At 44.7% G+C, this 27,666-nt stretch overlaps 2 protein-coding genes and 2 non-coding genes across 8 annotated transcripts in view; 2 read left to right on the top strand and 2 right to left on the bottom strand.

Annotated features, from left to right (window-relative positions):
- Positions 1-25,352, bottom strand: part of MLH1 (mutL homolog 1) — a 52,016-nt gene extending 26,664 nt beyond the window's left edge. The window contains exons 1-12 of one of the 5 annotated variants that reach the window (XM_007462699.1): positions 25,155-25,352; positions 23,256-23,346; positions 20,785-20,883; positions 16,616-16,689; positions 14,922-14,994; positions 13,684-13,775; positions 12,201-12,243; positions 11,972-12,060; positions 9,898-10,010; positions 6,980-7,073; positions 5,942-6,095; positions 1-274 (exon numbers count right to left, since the gene is read on the bottom strand). The exon at positions 1-274 is cut by the window's left edge and continues 100 nt beyond it. In XM_007462699.1, coding sequence (XP_007462761.1) covers positions 1-274; positions 5,942-6,095; positions 6,980-7,073; positions 9,898-10,010; positions 11,972-12,060; positions 12,201-12,243; positions 13,684-13,775; positions 14,922-14,994; positions 16,616-16,689; positions 20,785-20,883; positions 23,256-23,346; positions 25,155-25,270 — 1,312 coding nt within the window. In that variant the 5' untranslated portion in view covers positions 25,271-25,352. Of the gene's footprint in view, positions 275-5,941; positions 6,096-6,979; positions 7,074-9,897; positions 10,011-11,971; positions 12,061-12,200; positions 12,244-13,683; positions 13,776-14,921; positions 14,995-16,615; positions 16,690-20,784; positions 20,884-23,255; positions 23,347-25,154 lie in introns of those variants that run through there. The other 4 variants (XM_007462700.1, XM_007462702.1, XM_007462701.1 and 1 more) reach the window with 4 other exon arrangements.
- On the top strand, positions 8,806-8,878 carry TRNAG-CCC (transfer RNA glycine (anticodon CCC)). Its single transcript has one exon. It is a non-coding gene; the product is annotated as a tRNA-Gly (tRNA).
- TRNAE-CUC (transfer RNA glutamic acid (anticodon CUC)) lies at positions 17,002-17,074 on the bottom strand. Its single transcript has one exon. It is a non-coding gene; the product is annotated as a tRNA-Glu (tRNA).
- A 309-nt stretch (positions 25,353-25,661) lies between the features above and the next one.
- Positions 25,662-27,624, top strand: EPM2AIP1 (EPM2A interacting protein 1). Its single transcript, XM_007462698.1, has one exon. It carries the CDS (start codon positions 25,753-25,755, stop codon positions 27,577-27,579), a length of 1,827 nt encoding a protein of 608 aa, XP_007462760.1. The 5' UTR covers positions 25,662-25,752; the 3' UTR covers positions 27,580-27,624.
- Positions 27,625-27,666: the final 42 nt, after the last annotated feature.

The raw sequence follows: 27,666 nt of genomic DNA, 5'->3' as shown, positions 1-27,666 counted from the left end.
CAGGAGCTGAGAGTTCAAGCATTTCCTCATCCTGCTGCCTGGCCCCGCTACTAGAAGCAGCTGTCCTGTCCTCTAGGACAACAGCCTGGGGCTGACTGGATAGGGCCTTGCTCACAGGCTGCACGAAGGCATCGAGTTTCTGTTCCCGGCAATCTGTGCGGACCATCTGGTGGGCATACACCTTGTCGCCACTTCCAGCAGTAGATGAGAGGGTCACACCTGCTGTGGATTTAACCACTTCCCCAGAGGGGCCAGTAAGACCTGGTAGTAAAGTCTGTGTCAAAAAAGAAGACAGTGGGAAGAGTCAGTGTATGAAGGACAGAAGCACAGGTCCCAAAATGGAGTAAAAGCTAGAACCAGGTATATCATTACAGAATTATTATAGAAGCAATTCTGACCAAAATTTGAAGTATGAAATTAAAAATACACAAATATAAAATTCAGCTAAATCCTTATAATTTAAAAACTGGTTTGAGGGCTTTCCTGGTGACGGAGTGGTTAAGAATCCGCCTGCCAATGCAGGGGACACGGGTTTGAGTCCTGGTCCGGGAAGATCCCACATGCAACGGAGCAACTAAGCCCATGCACTGCAACTACTAAGCCTGTGCTCTAGAGCCCATTAGCCACAACTATTGAGCCCACGTGCCAAAACTACTGAAGTCCGCGTGCCTAGAGCCCATGCTCCACAACAAGAGAAGCCACCGCAATGAGAAGCCCGCACACCGCAACAAAGAATAGCCCCCGCTCACCGCAACTAGAGAAAGCCCGCACGCAGCAATGAAGACCCAACGCAGCCAAAAATAAAATAAATAAAAATTTATCAAAAAAACCCTTAAAAAAATAAAATAAAAACGGGTTTGATATAAAAATACTAGTGTAAAACTCTCATATTTTTGTCTACTTTTTATTTTTTTGCTGCCATAAGAGATGTTTTTTTATTGTGGTAAAGTATACATAACATAAAATTTATCATTTAACCATTTTCAAGTGTACAGTCCTGTGGCATTAAGTACATTCACACTGTCGTGCACCCATCACCAATATCCACCCTCCCAAACGGAAACTCTCTACCCATTAAACTCCCCATTCTCCCCTCCCCTCTAGCTCTGGCAACTACCTTCCTATTGACTATTTTTAAATATACATATTTCCTAGGTCTGTCCACTGGAAAGGCCTGAAAGCAATGACTACCCAGTAGCAATGAGGTCCCCCAATCCCAGATTATAGTGTCTAAATGCCATTCCCCACTAAAATAAACCAGAGTTCCTTGGAAAAGGGGCCAATTCCAAGGCATGGGCTGGGAAAGTACAGAGTGAGCCTACAAACATCCTGTCTCACCAGACACAAGGAAACTATCAAAAACTCATGGAATTGGGTCAAAAGGACAAGAGCCCCAGCCTGAAGGGGCTTCTGCTGGCCAAAGATGGAATAATTTGACTACAACTGATTGAATTATGATGCTTGTTAACAACTATGACAAAATACTAAAAGAGAAAGAGAGAAAAATGGAGAAGCGAAAGAGGGAGGGAGAGAGGGAGAGACAGAAAAAAGTCATTAAATGTTACTGGACATTGTTAGGACACCAACCCATTTCCCTGCAAACTGACCATCAAAGGCATAGAACTCAGCATTTATCCTTACTTTATGGTATGAACTGTATTTCAGGATAACCTGTTAGCTCTAACAAATGAGTGAAAATTATTCTGTACAGAAAATTATAGATTAATAAAGAAGAAATGATAAAAATCAGAAAATCATAATCTTGCAATCCTAATGAAATAACTGATGCAGGCAATGGTCATCAATGAATGGCGAAACCTTTAAGCAAATCACTAATAGTGAACTTCATGGTGAAGGAATCAGGCTGTCACCAGCTAAGCCTGCTGAGAAATCCTAACACCAGGATGATAGAAGAAGCCACCACGCGCCTCCTGCTGGGATTCGATAGAAAGTACATGGCAGGGGCTTCCCTGGTGGCACAGTGGTTAAGAATCTGCCTGCCAATGCAGGGGACACGGGTTCGAGCCCTAGTCCGGGAAGATCCCACATGCCGCAGAGCAACTAAGCCTGTGCGCCACAACAACTGAGCCTGTGCTCTAGAGCCCGCAAGCCACAACTGAGCCCACATGCCACAACTACTGAGCCTGTGTGCCACAACTACTGAGGCTCCATGCCACAACTGAGCCTGTGTGCCACAACTACTGAGCCTGCGCACCTAGAGGCCATGCTCCACAAGAGAAGCCACCACAATGAGAAGGCTGCGTGCTGCAACAGAGTAGCCCCCGCTCGCTGCAACTAGAGAAAGCCCACGTGCAGCAACGAAGACTCAATGCAGCCATAATAAATATTTTTTTAAAAAGTACATGGCATCATCTATCACAAATTCTTGCAAACATTTTGTCAATCTGAATATAATCATACCTCTAGATCTAATTTTCAGTTTATAGGAAATATGGAGGATTGAAACAAATTAAAGGACACTAAGAAGAAGCAATCGGCTAACCCCAAAATATGCATTTTTCTACAGGACACCTTCAAAATAAGCTAATAAGAACTATAACCAAAAAAGGTAGGGTGATCTTTCTAGTTTCAAAGAGACATAACCAAATATAATGAGTGGAACTTGACCGGATACAGATTTGAACAAAGCTACTTTTTTTCTTTTGGCCATGCCACGTGGCTTGCAGGATCTTAGTTCTGTGACCAGGGATTGAACCTGGGCCCATGGCAGTGAAAGCACCGAGTCCTAACCACTGGAGCGCCAGGGAATTCCGGAACAAAGCTACTTTTATAAAAAGATCTTTTTTTTGAACAATTGGGGTACTTGAACACGGACTGGATGTGAAATGGTATTATTACTATTAATTGTATTAGGTGTAAAAGGACATTGTGATTGTATAAGGAAAAAAAATGTTTTTAGATGCATAATGCAGTACTAGGGGAAAAATAAGTGCCTGGAATCTGCTTTAAAATACTCCTCCCCAGGGACTTCCCCAGTGGTCCGGTGGTAAAGAATCCGCCTTCCAATGCAGGGGACTCGGGTTTGATCCCCACTCGGGGAACTAAGATCCCACATGCCATGGGCAACTAAGCCCACGTGCCACAACTACTGAGCCCGTGCACTTCAACTAGAGAGAGAAAACCCACATGCCACAACTAGAGAGAAGCCCGAGTACTGCAGTGAAGATCCCGGGTGTCGCAACTAAGACCCAACACAGCCAAATAAATAAATAATAAAAATTAAGAATTAATTAAAAAATACTCCTCCCCATCCCCCACCCTCAAGTGGGAGAGGGAGAGAGAAAACAAGATGGCCAAGTGTTGATGGTTTGTTGAAACTGGGTGATAGGTACATGGAGATTTGCTGTATTACCTGCTTTTCTGTGTATTTAGAAAGAGTCAGTAATAAAGAGTTAAATAATTATTAAAAGTTACAGTAGCAACTCTGCTCAAAAAGGAAAAAGTCTCCTGGCACAGTTTAAAAAGCCCTTGTGATGCACTTACTTCATCTGCCTGTGTGATTTCCACAGGTGGATTTTGGGAGGCAGAAAGTAACATAACTACTCTGCAGACAGTAATTTTAAAGTCCTGAAAAGTGAAAAACCTTGTCCAATATGACAGAGTCGGAACAAACTGCAAGAGCTGCCAGGGTTCCCGATTTCCATACCAAATGGCCTCACAGCAAACCAGGGCTCTTGCTGTACTGGCCCCTGGAGTAGAGTGCAAGGCACAAGCTGGGGAGCAGGACGAAGGTGACCCACAGCCAGAAGGTCAGGAGCCAGGGCAAACTGCTGTTGGCAGGGCAAGAAGGTGTTCTGATGACCCCACAGGAGCAGGGACAATCTGAGTTTGGAGCCCTCCACGCAGAGCAATGCACCAACAGAGGGAGGCCCTCTGATCCAGAAACGCACCTTCCTTCTAAAGACACACTGGTCAGGACCAGCAGAGTTCTTTTCGGAAATAAAATGTAATCTAACTAAATGAATCTGCCTCATGCAAGATCAGACAAAGAGGGAAACCGAGGGGTTCTTTTCCCAGTGGAGCGACAGACTCCTCCTGGATCTCTGGTGAACCCCTTCCTCTGGGCCTCTCCCCCAACTCCCCACAAGCCAACCCATGTCCAGGTGCTGGCAATTCCAGATTTTTAACTATTAGTGAATGGAGCCACGTCCTCTGCTCAGACCCGCTCCCCACCTGTCCCAAGTCGCTGTGGATTTCCATCCACTCTCCAGGCCACAGCCAGAGAGCTCTTCATAAAATGCAAACCAGCTCCCCCCAATTCCCACCAAGTCAAGATCTAAACTCCTTAACTTGCTGATAAAAACGTCTCGACCTGGCCTGAATTCTGCGGTGATTGTAGGCCTTCAACACGCAGGCTCCGCGTTGCTTAACCCCGGCTGCACATGCCAGCACCCGGCAAAGCTTTTAAAAACTGATGCCCAGTCCCCACCCCCTGAGATTGATTTATTGGTTTGGGGAGGCCCCAGGTATTATCTAAATGGTTCCCAGGTGATTCTAATGGCAGCCAGCATAGAGAACACTGACTCAGCATGCTGAGCATTCAGATCCTCAACACCTGTTCTCTTGCACGCGCCCCCCCCCCGCCCCCCTTCCCCGAGGCCTGTTATCCTCATCCTTTCCTCTGCCGGAAATGCCCTGTGCACTCCTCGTCCCCTTCTGCCCACCTAATTCCTTCTCAGCCTTGGGGGCCCAGGCTCCACATCCCTTCTTTCACATCTCTGAGGCCCAAGCCCAGGACAGGAGCCCCTCCTCCCTCCTCCCAAGTCTCTGTTTTTCTCTCTCGTGGGATGGGGACTCGAGGAGACCGAACCCAGCAGCATCCTGCCCATGGGGGAGCCTCAGCACATATTTGGGGAGGGAGCAGTAAAGGGTGCTGAGCAACAACAACGGATGAAAACCACCTGCCAGTTATGGAGCACCCCCTGTGCAGCTCCTGCTCCAATGGTTCACACACACCCCACCCTCAGCCCCAGCAACCTCTAGGCGTGCAATCCCCAGGGCTGTCCCAAGTGCGTTCATTTCACCGCTGGTCTTCCACCTAGGTTCTTTCCAGGTGGTAACCGTGAATACTCTTATGGGAAGCACTTATCTGCTTGGTCACTCTGAAAGTTTTCTGAGAGGCAGGGCTCACAGAAGCCCGCTCTCTGCTTGCAGGACCCAGTGTAATTTAACAGGGAAAATGTTTCCATTTCTGTAGTTTTGGTGTCTGCTGTGCTTCTGATGAACCCATCAGAACCCATCCTCACTATGAATACAGTACAGGACTGCCCAGAAATGATGTCATCTCAGAACTGGGACAGGACACTAGAGATCATATTATCAACCCACTATTTTACAGATGGGAAAACTAAGGCCCCAGAGAGGAGGAGCAGTTTATAATCAAAGCACTTAGAACCTGGATAATTGTAATAAGATGAAAGGTGCCAGGTCCTGGACCAGACACTTTCCATCTGCTGTTCACCAACCACTTGTAACCGTCCTTGAAAGTGGGGGTGACCACTTCCACCTTTACTGAGGGGGACGTGGAGGCCAGGGAAGGTTAGTCACACGGCAGTAACCCAGGTCTGACAATGAGGGGCCCCGCCCTTCCCCTGCCTCTCCAGAGCTTGGCCCCTGCACTCTGCCCTAGGTATGTGGAATCAGCCTCCTCTGAACGTCTCCAGTGGAGAACGCAGGGGAGCGACGCCCTACTCTGTTTCAGACAGCTCATTTTCCTAGGAAGGCAGTCTAAGGTCAGAAGGAGGCAGAGAGAAGAACTCAGGGCTTGACTCCAGGCCCAGGAATAACAGTTGGGTTCAAAGACGGAAATGCTGCTGAAAGAAAGTCCTAAAGCAACCGTCAAAAACCTGGGCTCTCGTGTGACAGGGCACATTTGAGGTGGCAAAAGCACCAGAGAAAGAGCTGGGTGAAGCGCCCCCACCTGGGTGAAATAGGTCCTGGAGGCGTTGGAGCCCAGGAGTCTGCTCTCAACGTGCTGCTGCACCCGCTCCAGGATGCTGTCCTCGTGCAGGAAGTGAACTTCGTGCTTCGTGGGGTGCACATTGACATCCACATTCTGGGGGCTGATTTCTAAACTGGCAGGAAAAAAGAGAACAGTTACTTCACATGGTGAAGAATGGGGGCAGGCAGTTCACTCACGGTGTATGTGGTGGGTGGAAGACTTGAGGCCGAATGACACAGCGGTTAAGACTTCAAGGTCAAGTCTGAGTGACCTGGGTTCAAATGCTGACTCTGCTACTTGAGAGCTGAGTGGCTGTGGGTAAGTTACAGCATCTTTCTATGCCTCGGTTTCCTCACTTGTGAAACTGGACGTAATACATTGTGGGGATTAAACTCGTGTAAAGCACTTCGCATGTTTATCATACGTCAGCTGTTATTATCACCTCTCCAGAACTAGTGGAATTTCTCATTACATAACCCAGGGCCAAGGCACTTAACTTCTCTGGACTGGTTCTCCCATCTGTAACCATGAACCTGTCCCTATTTACTGCTCAGCATTACATGGAGATCAAAACAGTATATGTGAGAGAACTTTCTAACATTAAAATGTAATACAAAAGTCAGTTTAGAGGCTGTGCCAGCTATCAACTTATTGCCTCAGGCCAAATTCACCATTCACTGCAGGCTCTGATAATGGAGCGTTGTAGTGTGGAAGGAAGGGTTTCTCTGCCAGGTTCGGGCAGGTTCCTCCTGGTGCAGGGGCAAGACCTTATTCACCTTTGTTTCACTAACACACTGCATGGCACAAGGGAACCTCTCAGTGGGATTCTGCAGGAGTGAATAAATAAAGGAAAACTGTGCCCTTTACCTGTGAAAAGGGAAAGAACAACCTGTGCCAGTGGGGTATGGGATTCACTCTGACCAGGCTAATTAGCAAGTCCATCTCTTTCAAAGAGGACCGCTGGACAGAATTACTCTTCCTTGTGAGTCTTGGGTAAGGAGTTCGGAGCTGCATTACCTGAGGTACAGGAACGGGTGTGTGTTTTTGGGCAAATATGCTGCATACACCGTTTCTATGGCTTTTCTTAAGGAAGCTGACTCTACCAGACGATCTAGAAAATAAAAGTAATTAGCTCAAATCTGTCCCAAGGGGTGAGGTGACAGGTGCACACCTATACTATGCCATGACATCAGCTCAGGAAGAACACCTCTGGGGTGACATCCACATCAGCCCCCTTTACCATTACAACTCCTCAGCATCTCACTGTGGGATTGGGGCTCTCCTCTCACCCGAGTAGCAGGAATACGACAGGGCAGTCAATTCTGCCTCCCCACTCCCTTCCCCCTGCCAATCCCGGTGGACCACGTGCCCTTGCTCAGAATTTCATTCTGCAAATACATCGTGGGGACCTACCACACATGCCACAAGCTGGGAGACAAACTCTGGTAAATAAACCTAATTCCAACTCCCAGAGGTAAGGACCACAGGGGAGGGAGCGGCTACCTCTGCTCAGGGACCTCCAACAGTGGGGGAGCCAAAAGGAGTACTTAAGGTTAAGAGTGTGTTTTCCAGGCATTTCAGGTGGTAGAAATATCTGAATGCACGTTGAAGGTAATTCAGGAAATGAGGCAGGCTTGAGGGGGTGGAAAACAATAAAAGCTGGGAGAGATAAGACTAAAATCAGGGCATTGGCAGGTGGATTCTTAACCACTGCACCACCAGGGGACACACGTTCGAGCCCTGGTCCCAGAAGATCCCACATGCCATGGAGCAACTAAGCCGGTGCTCCAAAACTACTGAGCCTGCACTCTAGAGCCCGTGCACCACAAATACTGAGCCCACGTGCCACAACAACTGAAGCCCATGCGCCTAGAGTCCGTGCTCCACAAGAGAAGCCACCACAATGAGAAGCCTGCATGCTGCAACTAGAGAAAGCCCATGCACCACAAATACTGAGCCCACATGCCATAACTACTGAAGCCCATGCACCTAGAGTCCGTGCTCCACAACGAGAAGCCACCACAATGAGAAGCCCCCACAATGAGAAGCCCGCATGCCGCAACTAGAGAAAGCCCGTGTGCAACAACAAAGGCCCAATGCAGCCAAAAATAAAATAATTTTTTTTAAAAAAGGAGCTGCTTTCAAAAAAAAAAAAGACTAAAATCAGAGGAAGATCTTCATACAACACAGCTCTCTTTTCTCCTCAAGACCGATGACCTGCTGATGACCTGCTGTCCTGCGTTGGTGGAGCCAAGGATATGCCGCATCTTTTTATTTCCAATGAGAAGACCCGCCATGATCTTAGCAATGAGGAGACTATAATTCTGAGTGCGCACTACATCACCCACAGCTGCCTCAATAATGCTGATGTACTATGTAATCTGACAGAAGGACAGCTGGAGCCCCTCAGCTGAGATTTCTGAACTTGAGATATGCCTAAGGAGTGTTCTTTGTCCCTGCCACCTGAGTGAGCCTGTCCAGTGTGTAGATAAGCGAATGGCACACATATGAGTCTGAACTAACCTCTAAAAAGTCTACAAATAACAAATGCTGGAGAGGGTGTGGCAAAAAGGGAACCCTCCTACACTGTTGGTGAGAATGCAAATTGATACAGCCACTATGGAGAACAGTATGGAGGTTCCTTAAAAAACTAAAAATAGAATTACCATATGATCCAACAATCCCACTACTGGGCATATATCCGGAAAAGAAGAAAACTCTAACTCCAAAAGGTATATGCACCCCAACATTCACAGCAGCACTATTTATAACAGCAAAGACATGGAAGCAACCTAAATGTCCATCAACAGATGAGTGAATTAAGAAAATATGGTTTAGGGACTTCCCTGATGGTCCGGTGGCTAAGACTCTGCACTCCCAATGCCGGGGGCCCAGGTTCAATCCCTGGTCAGGGAACTAGATCCCACGTGCTGCAACTAGGATCCGGCACAGCCAAATAAATAAATATTTTTTAAAAAAAGAAAATGTGGTGTATATATGTATATACACAATATTACTCAATCATAAAAAAGAATGAAATACTGCCATTTGCAGCAACACAGATGGACCTAGAAATTACCATACTAAGTGAAGTCAGAGAAAGACAAATATTATATGATATCACTTACATGTGGAATCTAAAACATAATACAAATGCACTTATTTACAAAACAGAAAGACTCACAGACAGAAAACAAACTTATGGTTACCAATGGGAAAAGTGGGGAGAAGAATAGGAGCATGGGATTAACCAATACACAGCACTATATATAAAACAAACAACAAGGATTTACTGTATAGCACAGGGAACTATATTCAGTATCTTGTAATAACCTATAACAAAAAAGAATCTGAAAATATATATATAGATGTGTAACTGATTCACTTTTGCTGTGTACCTAAAACTAATACAATACTGTAAACCAACTATACTACTACTTTTATTTTTGGCCGCTATGCGCAGCTTGCGGGATTGAACCCAGGCCATGGCAGTGAAAGCGCTGAGTCCTAACCACTAGACCGCCAGGGAACTCCCAATCAACTATACTTCAATTAAAAAAAACAAATACTGCCTACACCTGAGATACCCCCTCCCTGTATCCTGCTGTGCAATTTCCGATGGTGGGCCTTGATAGAAGGAGAGAACAAAGATCTGCCCAGGGCCTGCTGGTAAAGGCTCTGAGGCCAGCAGGCGAGCAGGCTGAACTGGCTCCCAGGGGCCTGGGATGCCGTCTCACAGGCAGGAACCAGACTCCCCAACTGTCAGCCAACAATGAGCACATGTGAGAGGGCTAAGCAGACTAAGGGCAGAAATTAAACCACATTACGGCATGAGGTTTTCCTGGGTGTAGTCAAACCTGTCCATGAGGAATTTCTCCATGGCCCCCTAAAGTGCCCTGTGGATAGATTTCCCCATGTGGCTCTTTCTCACTTACGATTGATGAAGAGTAAGAAGATGCACTTCTTCACCGAGTAGTTTGCGTTGGATATGTAGCCATTCATTTTGAAGGCGAGGGTTTTATCCTCACACCCAACTTCTATCAATTCTCTGATTGGAAAAGAGAAATTCTGAGGTTTTGGGAAAAAAATGGAAAATTCAAACTTTCTAAAGAATCAGAGTTGGAAAAATCAGGGCTCCTTCCCATACACTGACTGCCAAATATGGACCCCTGTGACTTGGTTCATTGAGATCCCCGGGGCCCGCCCATTCATCCGTCTGTCCATCCATCCACCCACCTACCCACCTAGCCAGTGTTTTCAAGCACTTATAATATGTTACGTGCCAAGCGTCACCGTCACTGCTAGGACACAGCAAGTCCAGGCTCTGAGACCTTATTTTGCCAAAACTTTTATGTATCTTAGTAACTAAGTCCCAAAGATGAGATTCCAAAGAACTCATCTCTGCTGAATCCCTCACTCTGCTGATGGGCACCATGATGGGGCTCCTGTGTGGTGCTCCCCAGAGTGTGTTTATGGGGAGGGGAGGCTAACAGGTGAAAGGAGGTTCTCCCACAAGCCACACTCATTTCTGCCTGAGGGCCTCGCAAGTGCTGGTCCCTCTGCCTGGAAAGCTCCCACTGCTAGCTAATTAATTCCTCCTTATCCCCTGTAACTCGGGGACCACTTCCTCAAAGAGCCTTCTATGACAATCCCTCTCCCCAACCACAGGAGATCCCCCCACCTTATACTTTTCCTTTGAGGCATATAGCACAGTCACTAATGAATGGAATAATTATTTCCTGTGTCTTTCCAACTAGAATATGAGTCCTCTGAGGGCAAGAATCCTTTCTGCTTTATTCCCTACTGAATATCTCCACCACACAGCACAGCATCCAGCAAGGAGCACTTGCTCATTAAGCACTTGCTGGATGGATGGAGGATGCTTTGCAGGCAGTGGTGTGTGCTCCCAATCTGAGTAGAGGGCATAGCTCGCCTTTCTTCCACCACACGGTGAACCAGCAAATCCTCTCTTCCCCAAAAAAGAGGCTGGTGCTCTGGAAACATATTTTGGGAACTGCTGCTCTCTTACAGTCCCTAGGAATTTCATAACAACTAATTCTGAGTCTTAAAATTTGGTCAATGAGCTCTTAAAAGTTTCACTGTACAACAGAGCTCTCTTTTTGCTCTGGGAGCACAGCTGAAAAAACAATTCCTTAATACTTAATGAGTAAGAAAAGGGTAATTAAAAGCAAATTGACTGTTCCCTAGCTAGGAATGTGGTTTTATTCCAAGGATGAGTAATTTATCCTTCAAAGTAGAAAACTGAGTTCTAGGACTATTGCTCCTGCTTTTAAGATTACTGGAAAAAGTGAAGTCAGGGGCTATCTAGTTCATCTGTGTACCCCCAGCATCTGGTGCACACCTGGCATATAGAAGGCTCTTAGTATTTTTCCCCTCAGATTATGACACAGGCACTTTGGGCTTTGCAAAGTCCTGAGATTTAGCTATGGATCTGTGATGGAAACAGTGATTTTCACCCACAGAAGGGACTGCCGTGAAAAATCTATAATAATACCAGCAATTTTCCCGCTCAGGCTTTCCGTGACAATGAAGATTTGGTGACACAAAACTGCTTGCCCCCAGACAGGCAAGTGTTTAAGGGCAGAAACACTTTATTTGTCTTTATATCCTTAACTTCTGGCACAAAGACTGGAATATGGGAGGCAATTAATAAATGTTGAATGATAATAAATGCAATCCTAAAGTGATGATAATGAAAATACAAGGACAAGAGGGAGCACTGGAAGATAACAGAATTCTCCTATACTGGAGGTATTTTGAAGACAGTGACCTAGAGAGAACACACTGATTCATAGCCAGAGCATCTAGGAGATGTCATGCACCCAAGAAGGGTTGATTCCATGAAATAATCTGAAACATGACACTAAGCCTGAAGCATGAAAACAAGCCTGCATATTTGGTTAAAGCAAACTCTTAAGGCAGGTGTTAACAGATTCCAAAATAATGTGACGGAACGCAGATTTTTAAAAATATAAATTATCAACGTACCGGCTAACAGCATTTCCAAAAATGGAGCGAATGTTGTCCACGGTTGTGGCATTGGGCAGTGTCCTGACGTCGGCTACCGTCTCACCTTGCTGATAAACAGAACAGAAGATCCAACTTACTGTCTCACAGGGCTGACTGAAACACCGATACCTCGTCTCCACGGGTAACTATAAAAAAATCCTTTCTTCTTTTACAATACATAACCATCCCCTATAAATCAAGAACTTACTTTTTTAACCGAGAAACTAATGCCTGAATTGTGTACTGAATACCTGGCAGAGAAAAAAACAAAACAGTAAAAAAAGAGTGGCCAAATGCAGAGTACATGCCCCCTTTCAGTTAAACAAACTGGTGGAGTTAAGTAATCTAAACAAAGATATATACAAACAAAAATATCTTTAAATGTCATATTTTACCCACAGGAAAATAAGCCAACAGAGACGACATGAAGATATCAACGCTAAATGTGGCAGAATCGAATAAAAAACAAAAAACTTTGCTTCTATACATTGCTGACTAGACTCAAGGATATTTCAATACAATCTCCTCCTTGCCTACAGTTTTATTTTCACAAACTCAAAAGATCTGGGTTGCCTCAAAGACATCTTGAGAATGTCGCCTGAACACCCCCCGCACTCTGCTGCTCTGTCTCAGAGTCCCCAACACACCCCCTCCCCACCCGCTTCTTCTCCCCTGAGGTCCTGTCCTAGTATCTCCCAGCCTTTTCTCGGCTGGCTATCATTTACTACTCCTTCCTCCATGGGCCCCAGGACCTGGAGGATTGTGTCTAGCCAAACGCACTTATTCAGTAACAATTAGTTCACTTAACACACCTAGAACTAAAACAGCCAACCAGAACTCCTCTATTTCCAGGAGCTAATTGATATTATGATACTGATTCATACGATTCCAGGGGGAAAAAAGCAAAAAAACTTGATGTGTCTGTTCCACTTTAATAGAGGTAAATGTTTTACTGATTTTAATTTTTGTAGCAATACTGAGAAATAGTTAACACACCTCTGTTACAATTCAAGGACACGCAGGCTCAGAGAGCCATGCTGGGGCCACTGTACTAGCGGGTTAAGTCAATCCTGGACATAATGTTGTTTTCACCTGCCCTGAGTGCCTTCTCACTCTGCTAACAGCCCCTAGTCTTCCTTTGGGACACTACCTCTTCCCCATTTCACTTGATATATCCTTAGACTGCCAGTCAAGAAATCTTCCCCCCACAAATGTGGGCACACGATGCGGGGACCCAGGCTATGCCAATAAGATGCACTCTCCCGGGAGACAGGATCTTGAGCAGAGTCAGGAAAGGAATGAAAACAGTTGGAGCAGGGCCACTATATTAAATCCCTGAAGCCATCCTGCTTCTTGTTCTCCCCAAGGAGCAGCTGTCTACACACTTCTTTCCACTTGCTGAGTCACTCCTCGCCTTTCAATAAATGTCTTTTGGGCTCAAGTTAGTACACTCAGTTTGTTTTGCCTGCCACCAAAGGACCCTCACTGATACAGAGACCAACTCCTGCTCTCTCCTGGGGACATGAAAGACAACCCAGAATTGGTGACTAAACCTTGACCAGAAACAATCTGTAGGCTAGTACTGCTGCTTACCATCTAGCTCAGCAACTGTTCTCAATTTCTAAGCAGTGGAACACATTCCTTTGGTGAGCGAGTGGTTCAGAGACCCCCGCCCAGATTTTGGACTGTACCTGCCGACAACTTCCAGAATTTTCCCATACTCTTCACTTGGATTTTTTAAAGCTTTCCTCCTCGTGGATATGTTGTAAAAAAGGTCCTCTACCTGAATAGAAGATTGATTTTTCTTGTAAACTCACAGAAATAGATGGAAATAAAGCTGGGTCTTATGGCAGAGAATCCAACTACATTTACCACCAGCACAGTTCTAAGCATTAGGGGAGGGGGCAAGAGATGGGGCAGTCTTAACAAAAGAAAGAAGGGATATTTCACCTGCCTCCCGCTTCACTCACTGATTTCTCAGATAGGTACTGGGGGCTACCTCCATGTCAGGCTCTTTGCCTTGTGCTGGGAATGAGAAGACAAATGAAGCACAGTACTGCCCAGAATAGCACAAGATTTACTGGGGCAAACATAAACTTATAAACAATTACAATACCACATGGCATTCAAACCTATTTTGCAAACTAAGAATAATTATCAGATCTTTTAGAGGTTCTTGGAAATTACACTATGGTCCCAGGTACAGGATTCCCCCTTAACGCGCACTACGAAGTACACGTTCATTTCGGCCCCCACCCCCCGCCTCCACCTGCCTCATCAAGCCCAGGGCTTGGAACCTTCGAGGAGATGTGCTCTGGCTGGGGCTGAGGGTGGTAGGGTGGGATTTGTAACATGACAGTGGGGTGCTTTATGGGATCTCGGAACGGGAAGACACCAAATGTGGCACCACAGAAATAAGGCAGTGTAATGGAGCACCACAGAAATAAGGCAGTGTAACAGACTTTCTCCTAATTAATGATACAATCTGTTACTCACAGCCCTTTGAGTGAGTGGCAGATATTCTTCATTACATCCTTCCTTGATAGATGAGCAAAGTGACGTTAAGGGACATTAAACGACTTGCCTCTGGACACACAAACACTGAGTGGCAAGGCTAAGACTCTGACTCTTCAACTGGAGCCAAGCTTAAGGTTCTTTCAATGCCAACTACCCTGCCACAGATTTCTGTGGTCTCCACAGAAGAAACTCCCAGCCTCTTAAAAAAAAAAGGAGGTGGTGGGCAGGCTGCCATGCCACAAAAGTCAATAATCATTTCTCTTTCTTAGAGTGTGTTATCTTGGGGCTCCCATTAACTAGTAAATATTCATTTTTTTAATCCTTTGAGAACTCAAAGACAATTTTGTTTTTTACTTCTATATTTATATAAAGCTCTCTTTCAAAAATTTCCCCTCCCGTGTACCATTCTTACCGTGATCTGGGTCCCTTGATTGCCTGCACATGGTTTAGGTGGAGCTTTCAGCTTTCCATCTGAGTAATGTGCTCTATCAGAAAATATAAGAGATTACTGAGAGCTAACAAAAAAAAGAACAGACACTTACCCAAAGAGTAAAAAGGTAAATTACACAACAATAGATTAAAATATAGCCATGTTATAAATTGTCTTAGTTACCCGTTTCCTCTCTTTTTCCACTTCCATAACCATTCTAATTGGATACCAAAGGAGGGGGGAAAAAATCCATTTTTTAGTTTGTTTTTTTTGGCAAATATTGCTTTTTAGTTCCTGAGTTCTGGGCTACAAACAATAGTTTTGCCATTGCCTAAGATGACTGTAAAATTTTTTTCAATGATTCTGCAATCATTTATTGAGGGGCTACCATGTTATCAGGCCTGTAAACGCCCTGTAATAAAGTCAGGCCTTTGGAGGTTCTTGATTTAGTGAGGGGACAGACTTTTCCCGTAAGTGTAGAACAAGGTGCTAAGTGATCCAGAGTAGGAAAACATTTAGCCTGGGGTGGGAGTGGGGGAAGTGTCACAGAAGAGATGACAATTCACCTGGGCTCCGAAGCAGTATAATCTCAGGTGGAGAGAACAGGGAAGACCATCCAGGAGGGGAAAAACATAAACAAAAGCAAAGAAGCTTTAGAATATGCAGCAGCTGAGGATGTGTGGAGGGGAGAGGCTGGAAAGACGGACTTAGTGCATTGGGAGGGTGCTAGTTGCTATGACAATGACTCGATTTCATCCTGCCACAGAAGGAGAGCTACTAGAGGTCCCAAGCAGGGGCCTAACACCCCAAAGGCAAAGAAATGGAACCTGTGTCCCAGGTTATTTCAGAAGACATTCACTCACAAGTGGCTCCTCAGTTTGTCAGAAGGGATTCTAATCATATCAGCCCAGCTAGGTCCTAGGGCTGTTACAATTTGCATCGAGTAAACCCACTCTAGCACCAGTCCTGCAGACTCTGAAATGCTCCATCTTCCATTACTGCACACACTCAACTGTTAAAGAGGGCTGAGAAACAGGCAGAACTGCCCTTTGTTGAAGCTATTTTCTATATAAACTAACAATCTGTATGATAAAAAAAAAATTCTGTTTCTTGGCGTGAATTAGACACTCAATACCCATCTTTCACTAGGGAATGGCCAGTGCTTATGAAAACAAAGGTGTGATTTTGATTCCCTGAATCCCCTTTCTGTTCTGTTCCAAGGTCATTCAACAGCCTCTGAAAACTGTGCCAACATAAAAGACAGCCAGTGGCCACCTGTGGGAAGGTGCAGTGGGGGGCTCAGAGCGGCTAAGGAACCAGGATCCTTCAGCACCCCAGCCACGGCCCCATAATCAGGCCAAAGGGACATCCTGCCAAAGGGCAAAGGGGCAGAATAACATCACAGCTCCCACGGACTCAGAATTGCTCTGTGTAACAGACACCTTGCTAGGCACTTGTAATCTGTTACATCGTAGCTTTCACAAGTCCATAAAGTAAGATTATTACCTATGATGATCCCTGTGGATTATCAACTAATCCAAAGGCAGGAAAGAAGAGTTACCCAAGATCTAGGCCAAAAAAGATAACACTGGTGTTCAGATAGGATTATTTTGAGATGCAGGCAAAAAGCACATTTCAGGATGAATTTATACACATAGCAGAGGACAGCACTATACCTGTATGCACACTTCCCGTCAGCTGTTTTGGTTGTAATGCTGACGTGAGCCACATGGCTTATGCTGGCCAAAGCCTAAGGAAAAAAAGGAAATGGAATGAAAGAAAAACCCACTGCTGGGTCACCCCTTCTCATCATTAATGGAGAAGTTATCTCAATTGCCTCTTCTGTTTTGTATTAACAAATGGCAACAATGAGCACTCTGCTCACTCACTTTGATGACACTTTTTTTAAAAAAAAAAAAAAAGAAAGCTATTGAGTTGAATCTGTAGCATAATTACTAGAACAAGGGGAAAATATACATATATGAAAGTCCAAAAGGAAACACACCCAAGATTTTTTTTTTTTTTTTTTTTTGGCCACACCGCACAGCTAGTAGGATCTTAGTTCCCCAACCAGGAATTGAACCTGGGCCCTCGGCAGTGAGAGCACTGAGTCCTAACCATTGGACTACCAGGGAATTCCCCACCCCCAAGCATTAACGTTAACCTTAATAGCAACTGTGTTCAGGTGTAGAGTTATAGGTGTATTTAATAGTCTCAATGATTTGTCTTCTAACAAGTTTAAAGCCTTCCTTCAGAAATGGATAGTGGAAACACTGCAAATAGATAGTGCTGTATACTGTTATTCAAAACTGTTTCCTGAAAGCAATTTTATGTTTAGAAATATAAATTCAGGGACTTCCCTGGTGGCGTGGTGGTTAAGAATCCGCCTGCCAGTGCAGGGGACATGGTTTCGAGCCCTGGTCCAGCAGGATCCCACATGCCGCCAAGAAACTAAACCCGTGTGCCACAACTACTGAGCCCTCCTACCACAACTACTGAAGCCCGCGCGCCTGGACCCCGTGCTCCGCAACAAGAAGCCCCCACAACAGGAAGCCCAAGCACTGCAACGAAGAGCAGCCTCCGCTTGCCGCAACTAGAGAAAGCCTGCGCGCAGCAACGAGGACCCAACGTAGCCAAAAATAAATAAAGTTAAAAAAAAAGAAATATAAATTTAAAATTATGCAGGGACTTCCCTGGTGGTCCAGTGGTTAAGACTCCGTGCTCCCAATGCAAGGGGCCCGGGTTCGCCCCCTGGTCAGGGAACTAGATTCCACATGCCACAACTGAGATCCCACACCAGGCAACAAAGATCCCACATGCCGCAACTAATACTCAGCCCAGCCAAATAAATAAATAAATATTTTTTAAATTATGCAATTAAGACTAAACAAATTAAAAGAAAAAAAAAGACCATTTTCTTCCCCTTAAAATCAGGATTAGTTTGCTAGCCCTTTGGAATCTGTATCTCCTTTCCCAAGGACACCATAGCATAACAAAATGCAACCCAGGCACTGTGATGGGGTCTGTGTGACAGCATCTCAGGAGACCGTGAATACAGCTGTGGCAGACTCAGTTCATTGACAAGGACCATGGCTCAGGCTCAGAGATTACCAGGTCCTAGCTGGATTTCCCTGGTGTATGTAATTGAGCTAGTTTTCATCATTAAAATTGTAAATGATTTTGCAACCTGTGGTAAGGAAGAACATTAAATACATCCAAAATTACAATGCTACCCAACACCAGGAAAAGAAAGGGCCACTGGCAGATGGTCCTGCTGCTTCAGGGGCCTTTGTACCGGCACCGGAGCAAGAGGACAGGAACACAGACTCTGGAGTCAAACTGCCAGGGCTCAATTCCCCATTCTGCCACTACCTAGCTGTGTGCCCTGGTCATGTTTCTTAAAGTCTGTCAGTTTCCTCGTATGTAAAACATGGTAATAATAATAATAGAACCTACTCTACGGAGTTGTTAAGAGTGAAAGGGTTACTACACACAAAGGGCTGAGAACCATGGATGGCACACAGCAATCCCTCAATAAATCTTCCCTATTTAATTACAACCTCAAAGATACCCTACAGCTGGGCTAAGGCTCCAGGAGGCCAGGCGCTTAGGAACTGACTCAGGAAGTTGCAAAGCCAGAATGAAACTGCTTTGCTAGGGCTGACCTGAGGCCTACTTAAAGTCAGGGGGGGCCTCAGGGTACACAGTCTGATGTTGCCCCTACCTGGAACAACCTGGGGCTCACTGTGAGCCAGAGGGTGCTTGAGACTACCTGGATTTGATCTAAATTGCAGTGACTGGGTCACAGCTGCCTTTTAATTTAAAAAAATCAAATAGGGAATTCCCTGGTGGTCCAGTGGTTAGGACTCAGATGCTTTCACTGCCAGGGCCCAGGTTTGATCCCAGTTGGGGAACTAAGATCCTGCAAGGCTCTCAGAGAGGCCAAAAAATAAAATAGAATGAAATAAATAGATAAGTCAAATAAAAGTAAACTACATTCACGTGATAAAAAATCCAGAAACTACAGAAAGGCCTAAAACGAAAAGTAATTGGCCCCATTCCCCTCCCTGACCCTGGCTCTCATTTCCCCCAAATAACTACTCCAAACAGTTTTCTCTAGTACCTCAGAACCTGCGGAAATGAATACAGCCCTGCTAACACCCGGATTTTAGCACAGTGAGACCCAGTGACACCCATTTCCCCTAACCTCCAGAACTGTAAGATAACAAATTTGTGTTGCTTTAAACCACGAAGGTTGTGGTCATTTTGGGGGGCAGCAATAAGAAACTAATACAAACTACTTGAAAAGGATACATATTTTTACTCACGAATGTTATTTCTATAAATTTATCCTAAGGAAATAACTGAACAAAACACACTGTATGTACATGAATATCCACCAGAGCATTAAACACGAAAAAAATGGCAAAGAGCATAAATGTTCAACAGCAAATTATATAAATAGACTGCAGTATGTACAAGTAATAGAACAGGGACTTCCCTGGCGGTGCAGTGGTTAAGAATCCGCCTGCCAATGCAGGGGACACGGGTTCGATCCCTGGTCCGGGAAGATCCCACATGCCGTGGAGCAATTAAGCCCGTGCACCACAACTACTAAGCCTGTGCTCTAGAGCCTGTGAGCCACAACTACTGAGCCCGCGTGCCACAACTACTGAAGCCCATGTGTCTACAGCCCATGCTCCACGACAAGAGAAGCCACTGCAATGAGAAGCCTGCGCACCGCAACGAAGAGTAGCCCCCGCTCACCGCAACTATAGAAAGCCCACGTGCAGCAACAAAGACCCAATGCAGCCAAAAATAAATAAGTTTATAAAAAAAAAGAACAGTATGTAGCCATTACAATTTATGTTGCCCTACATATATTGAATATCTTTATATCCACAGAGTATTGTCATAAAAATATAAGGTACTATTTTTATCCATTTTCTATTTAATATATCCCTATGATACATCATATAATTTCATTCACAGATATTTCAGAATATAACTTAAAAGGACTCAAAAAAAAAAAAACGATGAAACTATTTTTATACCAAGAAAATTAACAGTAATTTCTCCTTAATACCATCAAATAACCAATCTGTGTTCAAATATCTGTCTCAAAAAAATTTTAGTTTGTGCAAATCAGGATCCAAGTAAGATCAATACATTGGAGCTGGTTCACATGCCTCTTAAATCCCTTCTAATCTATGCTTCTTCCTCCTTTATTTACCTTTCTTCCCCCATACAGTTTACTTTACAGGAAACAAGTCTTTTATCATGTGATTTCCAGTCTCAGTACCATTTACCATGCTCCCTTGCTCCTTGTATTTTTCTGTATATAAGTACTTGGATCTAAGTATTGGTAAGATTCACATTTGATTTTGGACAAGAACCCTTGGTAGATGGTGCTATCTTCTTCCATCAAGAGACCTGGGGGGGTCTCTGTAGATACAGGTTATGGTGTATTAAGTATTTATGGATAGGAAAGGTGGGAGGGAGGGAGATGCAAGAGGGACAAGATATGGGGATAAATATATATGTATAGCTGATTCACTTTCTTATAAAGCAGAAACTAACACACCATTGTAAGGCAATTAAACTCCAATAAAGATGTTAGAAAAATAAATTAAATTAAATTAAATAATTAATTAATTATTTTTTAAAAGTATTTATGAACAATTCTCAGTTTTGGAAAATTGAATCTAAGTTTGCTTAGATTTGCATATATTTAACAAGTAAAAAGTATCATGTCTTATTGACCTGCTGAGAAACATATGCTGACAAATGGCAGAAATGTCATCACAGGAGGATGTTTTATACATTTCTTCAAGCCTCAGCTTACCTCACCCCGAAAGCCATAGGTAGAAATATGAGCTAAATCCTCAAAGGACTGCAGTTTACTTGTGGTGAACCTCTCACACACAATCTCCAGATCTTCCTTCTAGAAGGTGCAAAAAAAATCAGTGAATAATTATGTTACTCATTTTTCCAAATCTTTTTTAATTTCCCTTTTCTTGATAGAATCCAGGAAGACATTCCTCTTGGGAGAAGAGTTCTAAATCAGCAGGAGCCTCCTCTCTGGACATCCAGAACTCCACTCGGTCCTGCTGCTCCTTCTTCCTCTCTCGCCTCACTCCTCAGCCTCGTTTGCTGCTTCTGTCTCATCTCCCCTGAGTGGATGATTCACAGTTCCATCCCTGGACCTCTGCTCTGTCTACACTCACTGTCTTGATGATCTCACCCAGGCTCACAGATTTTACAAAAATCATTACTGTATTAGAAAACTTCTTTATTAAAAATCTATAGGTACACTTAATTGTAGTAAAATATACATGACAAGATTTACCATTTTAACCCTCTTTAAGTGTACAGTTCTGTGGCATGAAGTACATTCACATTGTTGTGCAACCATCACCAACATCCATGTCCAGAACTCTTTCATCTCCACAAACAAACTGTACCCATTAAACAAAAGCTCTCAGGACTTCCCTGGTCCAGTGGTTAGGGCTTCATGCTTCCATTGCAGGGGCCAAGGGTTCAATCCCTGGTCAGGGAACTAAAATGATCCCGCAGGCCATGTGGCGCAGGCCCCCAACCCCCTGGAAACCACCATTCTACTTTCTGATTCTATGCATTTAACAACCCTAGGTACCTCATACAAGTGGAATCATATAGTATTTGTCCTGTTGTGACTGGCTAATTTCACTTAGCATACTGTCTTCAAGGTTCATCCACGTAGTAGCACTTGTCAAAATCTCACTCCTTTGTAAGGCTGAATAACATTCCATTGTATGTATCTATCACATTTTGTTTATCCATTCATCTATTGATACTTGGGTTGCCTCCACCTTTTTGGTTATCATGAATATGTTGCTATGAACATGAGTGTGCAAATCTCTTCAAGACCTTGCTTTCAACTCTTTTGGGTATATACCCAGAAGTGGAATTGCTAGATCATACGGCAATTGTTTAATTGTTTTGAGGAATCACCATACCATTTTCCACAATGGCTGTACTATTTTATATTCCCACCAGCAACATACAAGAGTTCCAATTTCTCAACATCCTTGTCAATATTTTTAATTTTTATTGTAGTTGAAATATTTGGTTTTTATTAATTACTTAATTAATTATAACAGCCATCCTAGTGAATGTCAAATGGTATCTCACTGCAATTTTTATTTGTAGTTCCCTAGTTACCAGTTATGTTGAGCTTCTCTTTATGTGAGTCTCATGGCTTTTAATACCATCAAAATGGAATACACCAGGGCTTCCCTGGTGGCGCAGTGGTTGAGAGTCCGCCTGCTGATGCAGGGGACACGGGTTCGTGCCCCGGTCTGGGAAGATCACACGTGCCGCGGAGCGGCTGGGCCCAGGAGCCATGGCCGCTGAGCCTGCGCGTCCGGAGTCTGTGCTCCGCAACGGGAGAGGCCACAGCAGTGAGAGGCCCGCATACAGCAAAAAAAAAAAAAATGGAATACACCAAATTTTTATCTCCAGACTCACACATGTATCCAACTAACAGGCATCTTAAGTTCAACATACCCCAAAATGAATTTCTGATCTTCCCCCAAACCTGCTTGTTCCATAGCCTTCTCAACAGTAAATGGCAACTCTTTTTTTTTCTATTTGCACAGGCCAAAACCTTGAAGTCATTCTTGACTCCTCTTTTTCTTACTCCCTGTACAAGCAAATTCTGAGAGCTTTGGTCTTCATCATCAACCCAGAAATTCACTGCTTCTTACATCTCTGTCACAACCAAACCGGTCCTGTCCGGTCCTTTTGTCCTGTCCTGCTACAGTCTATTTTCTGCATTGCAGACAAAAGAGTTCTTATAAAACTTGCCAAAGCATGTCACCTCTTTGCTCAAAACCCTCTAAAGAGTATCCCACCTCATCCAGAGTAAAAGCCAAATATTTTACAACATCCTACAAGGTCCTACATGCTCAGCCTGGTTATCCTTCAGACCTCATTTCCTTTTAGGCTTCCACTCCCTCCACCACCCATTCTAGACATACCAACCCTCTTGCTAGTCCTTAAGCGTGTCATGCAAGCTTCCATTTCGTGGTTTTTGTGTGTATTGTTCTCTTTGCTCAGGACACTCAACCTTTAAAGTTTCATGACTCACTCCTTGACCTCCTTATTCTCCTGAACAGTACCCAGCATGGAATAGGTACTCAATAAATATTTATTTTTCAAACAATCCCATCCATAAAAGCCTAAAGTTTCCAGAATAGGGAGAAGTCCCACCAGTTCCTGCAGATGTAGCCCACAAAGCACACAAACATCCTGCTGCTCTGAGGTTTTCCTTACCCTGATCCCAGTGCCATTGTCTTGGATCTGAATCAACTTCAGGCCTCCCTCTTTAATAACCACTTGAATACTTGTGGATTTTGCATCTAAACTGGAAAATCAAACAAAAAAATAATAATTTATTAGTCTGCAACTACTCTAATGCACATATTTTAATACGAGTCAGGGGATAAGAACAAATTCCAGACAAATATAAGACTCAGTGTGTTTTCCTTTGTCTCACAGGCTCTGTGACTACACTGTTATCAGTTTACATGCTGTGTGAGAGAGAGGGAAGGAAGAGAGGGACGGAGGGGGGAACCATCATTTCCAATAGGGCATTCAGCAACATTTCTGTTCCTCTAGGAAAAAAAGAAAGGGAAGTTAGAAGTGGGACCTTTTAGCACATGCCTCTTTCTTACCTACTTTTCAACTAATTCTACCATCTGTTACTCAAACTTTTTTCAGCCTCACGTTCCTAAATGACCCTTATAAAATGTCATTAAAAAAATTCTAAATGTTTTTCTCTACTATTTTCTTTATGCAAATATATTTATGTTGGGGGAAAGAAAAAATGGCAGTGCAGAAAGCTCTTTAAGAAGTCAATACATCTTTTTATTCCTTCAAAGAGTAACCTACAAGCATAGAGCACCTACAGAGCTAGAGAAAATAAATCCAGACTGAGGCTGCATGAGAAAGAGAAGTTTCCTCCTCCTCACACAGAAAATTCCTTATTCAGAAATAAGATATTAAGTTACTTAAATATTAAAGATCTTTCTCAGGAGCCCCTGAATTGAAGTTGTACTTAGCCGTCTTGACTTATGTATTAAAAAGAGCATAACTGGACTCCATACAAAATCTCTGCTTAGAGAATTATAATCCACTGATCTAATATGTGTAGTGTTGCTGTAGTCTTCTGGCACAGTACAGTAACAGGCCTAAATCGTTCTGTCAGTTAATTCTAACACTGTAGAAACAAAAGCCAGCCTTTGTGAATTTAAAGTCAAAAGGAGAAACCGTCCCCAGTCTCCCTGCTCCTTCTTTTGTCTACCTTCTAATTCTCTTCTTTTCTCTCAGTGGTCCTTTCAGACCCACTGTTCTTTCAGTCCCATTACCCACGATGGTTGTTTGTGTTTTCACAACAATCCCTTTACAAACCTACCAATCTTCGCTGGGACATTTTTTTCCTTTTAACGTTTATTAATATCAATGCATTTTAACACAAAGGATCTGACATAACGTTTAGGTACATTATGAGCCTCTGTCCTTTTTAAAGTTTACACTTTACACCCAACTTTCTTTCCACGTTTTTAATCTCTTCCTTCCACAAGGTTTGTGTGACAGTTCTAAACTTCAGAATCCATAAACTCAGATATCTTCAAAGTGACCCCGCAAAAAGTAAAGGGCAGGAAAATCCTAAGTGGGGTCAATCACTTGGCAATAGGGAAATCACAAGTTAAACCCCAAGTCCACCGTCCTCTCCTAAAATCCCAGCAATTTATTTAGAATAAAACTCAAAATGAATTGTACTTCTGAATGTAGATGGATGACTTCTGGAATAAGCAAGAAACTGATAACACATAGTAACCTCTGAAGGATGAAGGAAGTTTTTTTCCTTTTAAATTATAAAAATTTTATACATTTAAAAATGTGCACCTTCCGCATATATAATTTTTAAAGGACTTCTCTTAATGGCAACATGTAAATATTGTGTAACCCTCTCCTTGCCCCACAACAACCCTAAAGTCTCGCGAGGACGCTCGAGGACCCGTGAGGGGGGAAGGCAAGACCCCCCGGCCTCCGCCGCCGCGGCCCTGCGCCCCACACGCCTTGGCTCCGGGCAGGGAGGAGTGTCCGCCCTATCCTGAGCATCGGCCCGTTAAGTCGTAGCCTCTAAGGAAGCCTTGACTCCCTTCGTACCAGTTCTCTATCATCTCCTTGATGGCATTAGCCGGTCGCTGGATAACTTCCCCTGCCGCAATGCGGTTCACCACTGTCTCGTCCAGCCGCCGGATAACCCCCGCTACCAGCGACATTTTGGCGCCAGAGGAGCCCGAGTCACTGGGAGAAGCTAACTGGAAGTGTCTTCAGCCAATCCCCTTAGAGCTTCGTGCCCACATCTTTCCACCAACTCTGCTGACGCCGTCCTGCCACCCTCTAGCGGCAGCGCCGCTTCCGGGCCGGTGAGCTATTGATTGGGCAGCTTGAATGCCAGTCAAGTCCGTGAGTTCCTGTTCTCTTAGTCCCACCCTAAAGCGGCTTCAGTCCACCTTGCAGCTAGAAGGATATGCGCCTGCGCACTAAAAACCGCTGTCCACTCTTCCTATTGGCTCATGTCTGGGGCTGAGGAATACGAAATCTCCAGCCAATAGGGACAGAGGTGTCGGAGCCGCAGGTTGGTGTCCCCAGCTGGGGTGATCTGGCGCAGAGCGGAGGAGGCGCTTGCGGCTCGCTTCTGCTCCTCCCCTCTCCTTGCGGCCTCCCGGAGGTCTGCCCAGCTCCTGTGGCCTCCCGTGAAATGTGGATGACGCCCAAGAGGAGCAAAATGGAAATCGACGAGTCTCGGGGGTTCCGGGCCGAGTGGACACAGCGGTACCTAGTGGTGGAGCCTCCGGAGGGCGAGGGCGCCCTGTGCCTGGTGTGTCGCCGCCTAGTCGTAGCCACCGGCGAACCCGACGTCAGGCACCACTACGAGGCCGAGCACGACTATTACGAGCGGTATGTGGCGGAGGGCGAGCGCGCGGCCCTGGTGGAGCGTCTGCGTCAGGGCGACTTGCCCGAGGCCGCCCCGCTCACTCCGGAGGAGAGAGCTGCTCGTGCAGGTCTCGGGCTCGCCCGCCTCTTGGCCTTGAAGGGTTGCGGCTGGGGCGAGGGGGACTTTGTGCACCGGTGCATGGAGGTAATGCTGAGAGATGTGCTGCCCAATCACGTAAGCGTTCTGGATGGCATTGATTTATCTCCGGAGATCACGCGGCAGAGGGTCCTGGACATTAACCAAAATCTACGCAGTCAGCTTTTTAACCGAGCCAAGGACTTTAAAGCCTATTCCCTTGCCTTGGATGACCAGGCTTTTGTGGCCTATGAGAACTACCTCCTGGTCTTTGTCCGCGGCGTAGGCCACGATTTGGAGGTACAAGAAGAGCTTCTGACCATAATCAACCTGACTCATCACTTCAGTGTTGGTGCCCTCATGGCGGCAATCCTTGAGGCCCTGCAGACGGCAGGGCTTAGCCTGCAGCGGATGGTTGGACTGACCACGACCCACACACTGAGGATGATTGGTGAGAACTCAGGACTGGTGTCATACATGAGAGAAAAGGCTGTAAGCCCCAACTGTTGGAATGTGATCCATTATTCAGGATTTCTTCACTTGGAACTGTTGAGCTCCTACGATGTAGATGTTAATCAAATCGTAAATGCCATATCTGAATGGATAGTTTTGATTAAGACCAGAGGCGTTAGGCGGCCGGAATTTCAGGCTTTACTAACTGAATCTGAATCAGAGCACGGTGAAAGGGTTAATGGACGCTGTCTGAACAATTGGCTTAGAAAAGGGAAGACTTTAAAACTAATATTTTCCTTAAGAAAAGAGATAAAAACATTCTTGGTTTCGATAGGGGCAACAACGGTCCATTTCACAGACAACGAATGGCTTTGTGACTTTGGCTTCTTGGTGGATATTATGGACCACCTTCGAGAACTCAGCGAACTATTGAGAGTGAGTAAAGTCTTTGCTGCTGCTGCCTTTGACCATATTTGTGCCTTTGAAGTGAAGCTGAATTTACTTCAGAGACATATCGAGGAAAAAAATCTAACACACTTTGCCGCCTTGAGCCAAGTTGTTGCTGAGCTTAAAGGGCATCTTCAAGAAGACGAAAAAATACTCGATCCTGATAGGTATCGAGTGGTGATCTGTCGCCTACAAAAAGAGTTTGAGAGACATTTCAAGGACCTCAAGTTCATTAAAAAGGACTTAGAACTTTTTGCAAATCCATTTAGCTTTAAACCTGAATATGCCCCTATTTCAGTAAGGGTGGAGCTAACAAAACTTCAGGCAAATACTAGCCTTTGGAACGAATACAGAACCAAAGACTTAGGGCAGTTCTATGCCGGATTGTCTGCTGAATCTTACCCGATTATTAAAGGGGTTGCCTGTAAGGTGGCATCCTTGTTTGATAGTAGCAAAATCTGTGAAAAGGCTTTTTCATATTTGACTCGAAACCAACACACTTTGAGCCAGCCATTGACAGACGAACACCTCCATGCCCTGTTTCGGATTGCCACCACTGAAATAGAGCCGCATTGGGATGATCTTGTGAGACGAAGAAATGAATCAAATCCATAAACTTTTGTAGTACAACATTGAAACACTCAACAAGAATCCAATTCTAAAAGCAAACATCTGTTTGATTTTCAAGTTTACTAATTTGGA

The sequence above is a fragment of the Lipotes vexillifer genome, unplaced genomic scaffold (assembly GCF_000442215.2).
Source record: "Lipotes vexillifer unplaced genomic scaffold, Lipotes_vexillifer_v1.1 scaffold539, whole genome shotgun sequence".
NCBI lineage: Eukaryota > Metazoa > Chordata > Mammalia > Artiodactyla > Lipotidae > Lipotes > Lipotes vexillifer.
This window is presented reverse-complemented; position numbering and strand designations above follow the sequence as displayed.